Here is a 13,816-nt window from a genome sequence, read left to right on the forward strand (position 1 = left end):
TTTTCCTTGAGAAGGAAATCAAAAATTTCCTCTGTTTTTGTTGTATCAAAGGCGTACTGGACTACGTTTGGTCTTTTGGGCAGCTTTTTGGCCTTCCTAACTAAAGCCGGGAATGTGTAGTTACCAGCATTCTTTGGTTCTGCCACCGTTACGTCCAGGTCCCCAAAGTAGGTCCCAGCTGTAGTTCGTCGATAATGATCCTCTTCCTTGAGTAATTCCTCATAACCCCACACCTTGGCTACAAGTTCATAGAAATCTCAAAATTCTATCCCCTGAAATTTCTTTTGGAGTTTTATATCCAATCCTGCCTATGCCAGCTTGACAAATTCAATTTCTGGAAGTGGCACATGGCACCTACTCCTCAGACATTTGAACCTCACCAAGTATTGATTTGTTGTCTCTTTAGCTCATTGTGTGAGCTTGTAGAGTTTCGCTATGCTGACTTCTGGCTCTGCTTTATAAAATTGGATATGGAACTTCTGCTCCATCTCCATCCAGTTGATGATTGAGTTATGAGGTAGCAACATATACCATGTGAACGCCGGGCCTGTGAGAGTATTTGGAAACAACCTCAACTTTAAGTTAGCGAAATTCTCATAATTGGCAATTTTGCCGTACTAGATTGTCAATCTCCTAATGTGCTCCAAGGTTAACTGTGTACCGTCTCTTGAGAATCGTGTGAAGTCAGAGATCCTGTACCCCCAAGGGTATGGGTTGTCCTTATCTATATACTCCAGATAAGGCATTGAAAAGGTGGGGTGACCGATTAGCCTCAGCCTTAGTCTGTATATGTCTTGAATGGCATCCCTTAGAGCCTCCATATTTACTAGTTAGTTTAGAGGCTCGACCACACATTCTAGGATCACCGCCGTGCCCCCGATGCCACTTATGCCAGGATCCTATAGATATTACAATGGGTTAATCAATGAATAAGTATGTGCAAATACTTGGTGGTTGGGGATGTCTCTTACAAGTGTGCGACCCTGATGGCCAGTGTAACATCCCAATTTAAATTTTAATAGTTAATTTAAGTTAATAAAAATTTTAAAAAATATTTAGAGGTAAATAAATTAGTAGGAAATGATCATTAAATCTAACTTAGGATATAATTCTAAATTAAAATTTTTTAAAAAAAATAATTAAAAAAATTATTATTAATTAATTAATTAAAAAATATTATTAAATTATTATTATAAAAAAAGGTATGCAAAAAAAAAAGAAGAGAAGAAGAACAAAATTGCTTTTGGCCGCCCACAACAATCATTGTATATAATAATAATATAAAAAAAAGGGGAAGAGAGAGAAAAGAAGAAATAATAAAAAATGTGGGACCCACTGAATTTTTATAAAAACTCACATGTTCCTTCGTTTCTTCATTCATTCCTTCGTGCGTGCTGAGGCAGAGAGAACGCGAGTCGCCGTGCGAAATATCTAAATTTTTAAGGTAAGAGTTTTAAATAGGATATTTAGGGTGTGATTTTAAGCTTTTCAAGACTAAGTAAGTGTTCTAAAAATTTTTCTTAGTCATCCTTCTTCTTTGGTTTCTGAGTTTGTAGTGGTAGAAAATTTAAGATCTAAAAGAGGGATGAATTTATGTTAAATAAATATGGTTTTTGAGGTTGTCAGTAGTATAATAAATGTTACAGAGTATAAATTTATTGATAATCTTTAAATTTGTGGCTTATGGATCAAATTCTAAACTAGATCTAAAAATATATATTGATTTATTGAGGTTTAGATGATTATTTGGGATGAGAAATGAATTATTATGGTTATAGGATTATCATTCTAAGCTAGAGACTCAATTTTTAATTTTTGGGTATTTTAGGTACGAATTTATGAAATAAAAAGAAAATTTTGATAATAGAAATTAGTTTAGAAGTTGATTTTTAGATTATTAATGTTTATTGATAATTAAAAGAGGAGTTAAAAATTTTACTTAATAGTATTAACTATAGATTTGTATTAAGATTGAGATTAGGAATTATGTTATATTTTTAATTCTATTATTAGAATTATTTTATTAGTTTCAAAAATTGAAACTAATATTTATAAATAATATGTTATTTGTAGATTGTATTACTGGTGAAGATTGTGGTGAGAGAGAAATTTTAAGGAATAATTTATTGAAAAAGCCACAAGGTAACCATGCTTTTAATTTGTGATTAGTGTTACTTCATGTTAATTGGGTGATTATTGAGAAAATTATGAATTTTGTAATATTATATAATTGTGCAATATTATTATGAATTTGTTTGATTATTGTGGGAGGTGTTGGGAGACTTGTTATTGTTATTGTATTTATGTGCCACGTGATATGCCCCTATTGGAGCTCAATAGGTGGTTTGTAAGGGCTCGGGCTAATCTACCTTTGGCCGATTAATTTAGCACCGAGTGAGGGCTACGGCTCAAGGTTAATGGAGGGATATAAGGATGGTTGTTTGTGTGTATTGTAATATTTCTTATATTTGTTGGAATTATATTATTTCTAATTCTCACTTAGTAAGCACACACTTAACTGTTTGTATACACTATCATAAATTGGCTTTGGTTACTGGACTTTTGAGTCTCATTATGTGGTTAACAATTTTTAGGAGAAGAGCCACCAGTGACACGTGGAGGAGTCCCAGAGCTTAGTGGTATAGATCCACTGTCTCTTTTGGATACTTAATTTATGATTTATAATGTGTTATATTGCCAATATTAGGGCTTTTTGTTTATTGTCAATTATATGAATATATAAATGTAATCATACCTTTCAAACTATTTCTATTTTTGGTACAATTTGGATGACTGTAATTTTAATATTTGGTTTACTTTGGATTGGTTAAAATGGCATGATTATAAGGCCAAATAACTGGCTTGTATTGAAAATTGACTAAATTGCTTATTTTACTTGTTGGGAGTATAAGGATGGACAAATGTGATTTAGCCTAATGGCATGTGGGAGGTAAAAATTTATCTGAAATGTTATAGTGTATGAGTTGAAGCCAGTTATAAAATATTTTATATTGAAATTATTGATATAAGAATGTGTTGGGTGGCTGTAACCTAACTATGGTTGAGTTAAATTATTTAAAAAAAAATTGGTGTGTTACAGCCAGCACTTGTATTGACTCTAGCTTGCTGCCTCTCGAGTGGCCTTATGTTTGAGCCTGCTTCCTGATGGGTGCCTTTTAATGATGAGGCTATATTCTTCATGCCTTCATGCAGAACCTACATCATGATCTGCTGTCGTTCTTTCTCCCTGCGTTCTAATGTTTCTAGGGATATTGCAAAAAACCTCTAGTTCTCTTCTAACTGCTTATCCATCCGGTCTTGAATTCCCTGCAACACTTCTGCTATAGGTCTGTTGGATATTATCAGTGGGTTGGGTTGGCCACTTCCTGACTTGGAGCTAGGGCTCGTGCTGCTGCTACCTATTATCACCGACACTACGTGCTCATGATGATCAACTGCTCCAGCACCAAGCGATAAGTGTTCTGATCTTGCGTGCATAAAGATCCCTTTTGGTTTGTGAGAATCAGTACCTGTTTCATCAGTCCTTTTGTCTTTTTACGTCTTTGCCACCTTTGTTACACAGGTCCCACTAAGCGTGACACAAATTGTTCGTGGTTGAACAATAAATACCAGGCGTGCCAGAGACGTTGGGTCTCAATAGATAATGAAAGGGTCCCAAGTTCCCTTACCACAGTTCGCTCGGATGTAAAAAGATAGTAGGCTTTGGTAGAACAAGTGTGTAATTTTATTGAAGTGTTTGAAAATTATAGACTGCAAACTAAGAACTGAAAAGGGCTAGTAAATGTAAATTATGCAAGTCTTAATCGAGTGTTGACTGGGTTCTCTGTTATTTCCTTCTTTGTATTTATAGTGTCTAATGGCAGAAGCCTTTTCTTTGAGACTTAGCACGTTCTACCGAAGAATTAGGAATCCCGCGAAACTTATGGCACGGTCTCTCCATTTTGATCAACAGCCCATTTCATCAAACTACTTGGGTGTGGATTACGACATTACTTAGGATTGTGTCTTCGTGCCAAGAGTCTGATATTTGAAGCTGACGGGATTTCAGCATATTTATGTGTTGTGGACTTATTGAGCTTCAGGGTCGGCCTCTTTTGTTTATATTGAGCCTGACATTTCGAATACTCAGCCCAACTAGTCTTGTGACTTATTTGAGCGACGTTTCATATTTAGCTTAAACAACAACTTAATTAAATTTTCATTAAATATTTTTTTGAAAATGAGTGAGTTATTATTATTATTATTATTTGCCCAAAAGAGTCGGTTAATTTTATTACTACTTTTTTTGGGTATCATTAAAAAGGCATTGCCGAATTTACAACCGTTTAGAAATGAAATTCACAGACATTTAAAATATTAGCAAACACCTTTATTTAAGCAGCAATATAGAAATGTTTTTGGCTTTTGCCTCGATTCTCATTAAAAAAAATATTAGTGAACAAAACGCGTAAGAGGATGCAAAATTTAAAAGGAAAAATAGTAAGCAAAGATTATTGATCAAAATTTATATCAGTTAAGGATCAATTGTTATTTGTTTAGATTAAAATATGAAATGTCACTCAAATAGGTTATAGGGCTAGTTAATCTGAACAAAAGAGCTAGCCCCGAAGCTTAATAAAGGCTACGATAAAATAAACATGTCGAAATTCTGCCAGTTATAAACATTGGACCGTTGACACATGGAGACACGATCCTGAGTAATTTTAGAATTCACGGACATTGTGTCCAAATATCTCGGTGAGATGAGCTAATTATCAAAAATGGAGAATACGGAATAAAGACTGTGCTATAAGTTTTGCGAGATCCCTGATTCCTTGGCAAAACATTCTAGGTCTTAAGGAAAAAGCTACCACCACTTTGACACTATAAGTAGAAGATAAAGACATAGAAGAAAGACAGTCAACACTTAATCAAAGACTTGCATTTTTTTTATAAATTTTATCCTTTAGTTTTATCAGTTAGTTTTACTTTTAACTTAAACTTGTAACATTTTATATTTCAATAAAAATCAAAGACTTATTTTTCCAAAAGCTTGTATATCTTTTACATCCAAGTGAATTATGGTAAGGGAGTTCGGAACCTTTTTGTTATCCATTGACACTCAGAATCTCTAACACGCTTGAGATTTGTTGTTTACCACAAACATTGTCAAAACTAAAATAGATAAATAAACTCAAATAAACTATAGTTAATTTAAAATAGTTATTATTAAAATTTAAACAAGGATTTGTTGATAAAATTTAATCCAAATTAAGAGGAATTAGGAAATGCTCCTCCTGAAGATGGTATGATGGCACATGGCAACTTGGCGTTGATGCTTGTTAAACCAATGCCAGTCATGCCGCGCGCGCGCGCGCGCACTAACATCTTTATTTCAGGTGTATTTTTTATTTTCACTAACATATATGAAGGCAAGGAAAAGGGTAAAAAGAAGGAGAACTAGGTAAGTGGAATCAAGAATGAGCGATGCCTGCTCTTTGATGACGGAGATAGTTATTACTTATTAGAAAGGATTTAAAAATTATTATTGCCCCCCAAAAAAACAACGACTTTTGCCCACTTGCCCTCCAAATTCACTGCTAAAAACTGTAGGTCCCATTTAGTTATTAAAAAAAATTAAAATAAAATAAATTAAAAAAAGAAAAGAAAAATAAAATAATCAAGAGAGATATGTGAACCATATTATAAGAGAAAGAGGTAATTAATTCATTTTTATAAAGTATAATGATTTTCATATTTATAATATATATTAATTTAGTTATTAAAAAAGTATTAAGATAAAATGGATTGAAAAAATATAGATGAAAATAAAATGATTAAGAGAGATGTATGAACCATACCATAAGAGAAATAGGTAATTAATTCATTTTTGAAAAGTGTAATAATTTTTGTATTTATAATATATATTAATGAGTTTTATCATATTTATTATGAAGAAAAAATGTAACTTAATTTATTTTTATTTTAATTTTTCTAATACATTTCATTGCATTCATTTCTAGTAAATAAATATAATTTCATAGATAAATTTTTTTTAAAAAGACAACCTAATACAATATCTTGTTATCTACAAAGCAGATCTTAACTAATGTTTTTTGAGTCTCAAGCTGCTTTATATTTTATATATCTTTCCAGATAAAATAGATTATAAAAACACGTATACACCCACACATATCAATCAGTTAAAACAAATAATCCGAACCAGCCTAAATAAAATCAAAAAACAATAAAGGTTAGGTTTGATAAAATAATACATTTTCAATGTTTGGACTGGCCTAAGGAGACTTGAAAAAACTTCAGGCCAAATTCGATACCTGAGTAACACTTTATTTTTTTAAAAAAATTAAATATATTTTGTAACACACCAAAAATTTTTTTTTTAAATAATTTAACTCAACCATAGTTGGGTTACAGCCACCCAACACATTTTTATATCAATAATTTCGATATAAAATATTTTATAATTAGCTTCAACTTACACACTATAACATTTCAGATAAATTTTTACCTCCCACATGCCATTAGGCTAAATCACATTTGTCCATCCTTATACTCCCAACAAGTAAACTAAATCACATTTGTCCATCCTTATACTCCCAACAAGTAAAATAAGCAATTTAGTCAATTTTCAACACAAGCCAGTTATTTGGCCTTATAATCATGCCATTTTAACCAATCCAAAGTAAACCAAATATTAAAATTACAGTCATCCAAATTGTACCAAAAATAGAAATAGTTTGAAAGGCATGATTACATTTATATATTCATATAATTGACAATAAACATAAAAAAAGTCCTAATATTGACAATATAACACATTATAAATCATAAATTAAATACCCAAAAGAGACAGTGGATCTATACCACTAAGTCTCTGGGACTCCTCCACGTGTCACTCTTGGCTCTTCTCCTGAAAATTGTTAACCACATAATGAGACTCAAAAGTCCCAGTAACCAAAGCCAATTTATGATAGTGTATACAAACAGTTAAGTGTGTGCTTACTAAGTGAGAATTAAAAATAATATAATTCCAACAAATATAAGAAATATTACGATACACACAAACAACCATCCTTATATCCCTCCATTAACCTCGAGCCGTAGCCCTCACTCGGTGCTAAATTACCCGGCCAAAGGTAGATTAGTCCGAGCCCTTACAAACCACCTATTGAGCTCCAATAGGGGCATACCACGTGGCACATAAATACAACAATAATAGCAAATCTCCCAACACCTCCCACAATAATCAAATAAATTTATAATAATATTGCACAATTATATAATATTACAAAATTTATAATTTTCTCAATAATCACCCAATTAACAAGAAGTAACACTAATCATAAATTAAAAGCATGGTTACCTTGTGGCTTTTTCAATAAATTATTCCTTAAAATTTCTCTCTCACCACAATCTTCACCAGTAATACAATCTACAAATAACATATTATTTATAAATATTAGTTTCAATTTTTGAAACTAATAAAATAATTCTAATAATAGAATTAAAAATATAACATAATTCTTAATCTCAATCTTAATACAAATCTATAGTTAATACTATTAAGTATAATTTTTAACTCCTCTTTTAATTATCAATAAACATTGATAATCTAAAAATCAAATTTTAAACTAATTTCTATTATCAAAATTTTCTTTTTATTTTATAAATTCGTACCTAAAATACCCAAAAATTAAAAATTAAGTCTCTAGCTTAGAATCATAATCCTATAACCATAATAATTCATTTCTCATCCCAAATAATCATCTAAACCTCAATAAATTAACATATATTTTCAGATCTAGTTTAGAATTTGATCCATAAGCCATAAATTCAAAGATCATTAACAAATTTATACTCTATAACATTTATTATACTACTGACAACCTCAAAAACCATATTTATTCAACATAAATTCATCCCTCTTTCAGATCTTAAATTTTCTACCACTACAAACTCAGAAACTAAAGAAGAAGGATGACTAAGAAAAATTTTTAGAACACTTACTTAGTCTTGAAAAGCTTAAAATCACACCCTAAATATCCTATTAAAAACTCTTACCTTAAAACCCAGCACCGGTGAATTTGGCTCACAGATGCTCTCTCTGCCGAAGCTCACGCACGAAAGAAGGAATGAAGAAATGAAGGAACAGGTGAGTTTTTATAAAAATTCAGTGGGTCCCACATTTTTTTTAATTATTTTCTCTCTCTTCTTCTTCTTTTCTTTTTATTATTATTTTATTATTGTTACTGTTGAGGCGGCGGACGAAGCAAATTCGTTTTCTTCTTCTTCTTCCTTTCTTTTCCTTTCTTTCTTTTTATTATTATAATAATAATAATTTAATAATATTTTATTTTTTTATTTATTATTATTATTTTTTATTTTTTTTTATTTTTTTATTTTTATTTATTTATTTTATTATTATTTTTTTTCATACCTTTTTTTATAATAATAATTTAATAATACTTTTCAAAATTTTTATTAACCCAAATTAACTATTAAAATTTAAATTGGGATGTTACATATTTTATATTTTTATGATAGTAAAATAATTAATTTTAAATTAAAAATTAATTTTAAATAAAATGTTCAATGATTAAGGTATCAAAGATAGTTTGAACAAGCACAAAGTTCGAGTGTTTGGGCCGACTCAACTACATGTATATTTTTTACAAGTTTAGTTTATTCAAACTCATTTGAATAAACTTAACTCAAATTAAATCTTGAATCGTCCAAATGATCACTCTTCAATCATTAATTTATAATTGTAAGGGGAAAAAAACTCTCAAAAGCAGTGCAATATATTACCTATGAACAATGTAACTAAATTGATTTATTGTTTAAAAAACTTTTCAATACTTTTTTTATTTAATATCACAAGACATTTTTTAAAAGTATCATGTTAAAAAATATAAAATATATTAAGTTTTTTAAGATATTTTTTGTCAATTGAAAACATAAAAAGAATATATAGTTTTAAAAGCAATCAATTAACTCATTAGAGTTATGATTTTAATCAATTAAAAGTAACTTGTAACATTCAAGGTAAGGAATACTTGATCGATCAAACATGTTTCGCCCATGGCAGTAGGGGGGCAAGGATCAATCCTGGACTGTTTAAATGTTACAGTTACATAAGGGGAAGGGAAGATGAGACGGGTCAGGAGCTGGGGATAGGTGAGAGACTAGGAGCAAGCAATAAAACCAAACATAGTCAATCCTTATCTCGCCTTAATTTCAACTCTAATCCAATTCCACAACCTACTCCTTTGAAATGAATTTGCCCACATTTTTTAAACTCCCCTTGTCCTACTTTTTCTAATTTTATCATTTTTTATGAATATAATGATATTTAGTATGGTACTTTCTACATTTCAAATTATAAAATATTTTTAGACAAAATTTCATGTATCAATAAAGTTTATTAAATACACATTATAACTTATATTTTCTTAAAACAAAAATATAATTTTTAAAAATATCCTTCATTTAATACTCACTTAATAAAATAATATTGAAGAAATAGAATATATGAAAAAGATAATACTAAAATAAAATTTTATTTTTATGCCAGTATCTTATATTTTAAAATGTAATTTTTTTAAAAAAAATATTTCATAAATTGATACAAACAGAGTAGTATCTAACAATAAAATTATAATATGAAAAAATTATGTGAAATGATTAGAAGTGTAAAAACAGAGCGGAAATGACCGCGTGAGGGAAGGCAGAGGAGCTTTAATCAAGACCGTCCACCAGCATCACAGGCAACACTCGGTAGTCTACACCCTTCATCCCTTCCTGTTTGCCACCACGTCTGCCTCTGGCGGCTCCTTCCCCTGTTTCTCGTCCCTTCAGCACTCTTCTCCCGCCTAGCCTCGCTCTCGCCATCACCAAACCTCCTGCACCGCCCTTTATCTCTTTCTGTCTTCCTCTCGATGCTTATTTCTTTTCCTTATTGGCCATTCTACCCACAAAGCCTTTCTCAATCCCCTGTCCGTGATTCCCATTTTACCGTCTACTATTGCCCTCTCTTATTTTATATCAATTCCATCGAATTCAGTTCAGCTCCATCAATTAGTCGGCTTGTTTCCTTCAAGTGTGGTCGACCTTCGGTATCCCGTCTCGGCTTCTTCGTCTTTCTGATCAATTTAGGGTTTATGAGCTGTGGCCAATCTAATTCCTTATTCGGGGTACTGAATTTCTTTTCCCCCCTCCCTCTTTTTGATTATCTTTCCCATGATTGATTCCTGTTCTTTATCTTCATTAATATATTTTTCCCAAAATTTTCTGGGGTCGGGGTGTTATTCCCTTTTCTTCCTAGTCCTGGATCGTCAAAATTCTGCGCGGTAATCTTTATTTCCGTCTTGGACGTCCGCCTCGAGATGGAGGAACAGACATCTGATCCGATGAACCTTGATTTGAATCTGGGTCTCATTCCAGAGCCACCGGCCGATTCCATGGCCAGCGAACATGTCTTTGTAGATGACTGGACCGAGCAACCTCTTCGCCGAATTAGTGAAGCTCGTCGGTATAGGTCTCGGCTACAGTGGAGATCGCAGCATCTTGTTGTCCCGCCCGATGCCGAGAGGCATGTTTTTCCGCTGCCTGAATCCGAAAATATTCCGATGGAATTAAATGAATTTGTGGAGACCCCTGGCATTGGGACTGCCCTGCGGACTGGTCAGGACAGTGTTGAAGCCGACATGAGACCGGAGGAGGTACAGAAAGCATGTGAAAATAACAACAGCTTAACGAGGGATGAGGGATCAGAGAAGAAGGATGATGTTGAAAAGGGTGGCGGCGATGATGGGGGCTTTTTCGACTGTAATGTCTGTTTGGACATGGCCAGGGATCCCGTTGTTACTTGCTGCGGTCATTTGTTTTGTTGGCCCTGCCTCTATCAGTGGCTGCATATGAATCCGGATGCCAAGGAATGTCCTGTGTGCAAGGGTGAGGTGTCTTACAAGAATATCACCCCAATATATGGTCGTGGAAACAACCATGTTCAAGATCCTGAGGAGGATCCCAGCCTCAAAGTCCCTCTCAGGCCTCATGCAAGGCGTGTTGAGAGTTTAAGACCAAGATTCCAGAGAAGTGGATTTGGAATTCCCCATGCAAGGGGTGTGGTTCGCCCCCATGACCCTGAAACCGTGCGTGAAACAGCAGAGAGAACGAGATTCTTGCTAGACAGATTTTTGACGTCTCGAGCAATTCGGAGAGAGCAAAATCGCGGGGCATTGCCGGATGATGCAGCATATCTAGCGGAAAGCAATATGGGTAGTCTTGACTCAGGCGATAACAACAGGCTGCAATCCCTTCTACTTCGAAGAACACAATCACACAGAGCAACACTTTCATCTCTTTCCTCAGCTTTGATGGAGACATATTTCCTGACCCGCGGAGGAGTTAGGAACCAAGAACAGTCTCCACCGGTAGATGATAGAGATTCATATTCAAGCATTGCTGCTGTTATAAATTCGGAGAGTCAAATGGACACTGCCGTAGAAATTGATTCCATGGTATCACTGTCCACATCCTCTTCCAGAAGGAGAAGCGATTCTTCTAGAGTTTCTGATGTAGATACTGGAGACTCTCGTGCTCCCAGGTCTAGGAGAAGACGTTTAAATTGATTACAACTTCGAAGTAAAATATCCTGTTTCGTGGAAGATAATAAAAGTTCAGCAGCTATGAAAGTGCTATGTTTATACACTGGCAATCCTCTGTAGTTTTTAAGGTGACTTTGGAAGCCTCAGTGTCGGTCACCTAAAGGATAGGATTAGGATAGTAGGGGCCTTGTTTAATCACAACTATATGTTGATTATTTTTGACGTTCCATTTTTCCCTTCCTTTTATTCTGCCGCGACGTTGAAAAATCTTTTATCACTATGCTCGTCTTCAACATAAACCACGTTCTTCAGTAACGTCACTTGTTCAAGACTCCAAAGTTAGGAATGCAATTGAGCGAACTAGCAACGTTTCAACTTTGGAAAAATTCTAAAGGAGGGCACTCCTCAAATGTTATTACGTAGTTTGATTCTCTCTGATCACCATGATGTAACCAATTGGTCTTGCGTTTCCCGCGTCTCATACTTCTTTCGCATCGAAAGAAGTCAACTTGGGTTTGTATGGGATGCCTTCAATTGCCGATCAAGTCCTTTTATTTGGCGGAGGGCTGCTCAACAGAAGCTACTCTTTTTGTGATTTTTTTTCCCCTAGGTAAATCATGGGAACTACTTTCGTGTCATCATGTATGGGGAATAATCATTTCATCCTTCGTGGCAAGGCGAAAATTTAGTGGGTTACATTTTTACCGTCCCTGTTTAGCTTGACATCATGATCAGAATTTATATTGCATACTCTATTTGACAAGAATACGTGATTGTTGATCATGTTAAGCTGCTTCCTTTGTTTCATAATATACGGAATTCTCATACGTTGATGGTGAATAATGCGCTTCCAGCTTATTTGGTATAGAATGTTAATTGTTGTGTTGTAAAGAAGTAGAAGCTAAAGGACTGCACACATTCTCCGTGCTTCTGAATCCAGTTTTCCCTTCCGGATAGTCAGCGTATGTGTTAGAATGCCCTGAGTTTATGGATCCGGATACAGTATCCTTCGATAAGCTTTGGACAGCAACTTTCAACCAAAAAATCCGATGGTACGCTTTGATTTCAGATTGCAGTTCTGCTGGAGTTGTGAGGTATGCCAATATACGAGTATGTTAGTTTGACAAAATCCAATTCCGTACCGGGCCTTGTTCCCAGGATAAGTATGGCTTAGATTCATTCCATAGAACCGCGAATCCCTGTTGAGGGTAATGGAAGTCACTTATGCCTTTGGTGCATTGATAGCACTAGTCATGCCTTGCTGTATATGATTGGGCTGCACTGGCACGTGACATGTAAAGATGTGCCTGGTTAATTTGCATAGCCATAGTTCCATTGTGGGGTTAGTAATTGACGATAGGGATAACGGAGTGAATAACAGACCGCATACAGATACAGACCATGCTTTGATATGAAAAGAATAAGACCCATCAGGCCAATCCTCGCGTTCAAAAAGCTGCTTCGCCCCAGTTTTCTCCTCGTGGGCCTTTTCTTCGACACCTCTCGAATGATCAAGTCCCCACTTGGGCAACCAGAGAAGCCTCTTGATAGCTTGAGATGATGAGTGAGTGGAATAAATATATTGTCATGTGTCAGCCTCACGTCTCAGATGGAATATTGAAGCATGGGAAGTTTGGAAAAGAGGTGAAAGGGGACAAAATTATTAACGGAGAGGGGGGGAATGATTGGACACACGGGTGAGTGTGTTTGAAGGAATCTCATCACTTCTCTTTCTCTGGTCAAACATTCAAGCAATTCTTGTCATTATTACCCAACAACATCATCCTTCTTTTTATATGCCCAAGTTTATGCTTCTCCATCTCTTACTTATCATCATGAAAACCAGTTTATTCCCCCCTTTCATTTCCATCATCATTGTTTTCCTGGGCGACGGATTTACATTATCGTTTATCATTATTACGATCATCATCATCATTATTCCATCATAATTCTATACTCGTCCCCCTGGCCAAGCATGCATGCTTCCGGCCCCTTCGTGAAATTAATATATAATCACCAGATTTAAAAGAAGGCTTTTCCATCCCTTGACCAACACTAATCAAGTCTATTATTTGAGATCCTAACATAAACAGTGCATTTGATTTTCCTCTCCCCTCCCTGAAAAGAAAAAACCAAGGCTGATGAGAAAACTAACTGTACTCCTAGATTCCAGTGATCTTTCTCCT

General features: G+C 34.2%; 1 protein-coding gene and 1 long non-coding RNA gene across 2 annotated transcripts; one reads left to right on the top strand and one right to left on the bottom strand.

Moving 5' to 3' along the window:
* Window positions 1-6,646: 6,646 nt before the first annotated feature.
* Window positions 6,647-8,267, bottom strand: LOC129304642 (uncharacterized). The gene is made up of 3 exons (XR_008591744.1): window positions 8,083-8,267; window positions 7,385-7,453; window positions 6,647-6,931 (listed from the first exon to the last, which is right to left on the bottom strand). It is a non-coding gene; the product is annotated as an uncharacterized LOC129304642 (long non-coding RNA).
* Window positions 8,268-9,762: 1,495 nt separating this feature from the next.
* On the top strand, window positions 9,763-11,859 carry LOC129304364 (uncharacterized). The gene has a single exon (XM_054943990.1). It carries the CDS (start codon window positions 10,407-10,409, stop codon window positions 11,652-11,654), a length of 1,248 nt encoding a protein of 415 aa, XP_054799965.1. The 5' UTR covers window positions 9,763-10,406; the 3' UTR covers window positions 11,655-11,859.
* Window positions 11,860-13,816: the final 1,957 nt, after the last annotated feature.

Source organism: Prosopis cineraria, unplaced genomic scaffold (assembly GCF_029017545.1).
Source record: "Prosopis cineraria cultivar Desert tree isolate PC_DT_omini unplaced genomic scaffold, ASM2901754v1 PC3, whole genome shotgun sequence".
NCBI lineage: Eukaryota > Viridiplantae > Streptophyta > Magnoliopsida > Fabales > Fabaceae > Prosopis > Prosopis cineraria.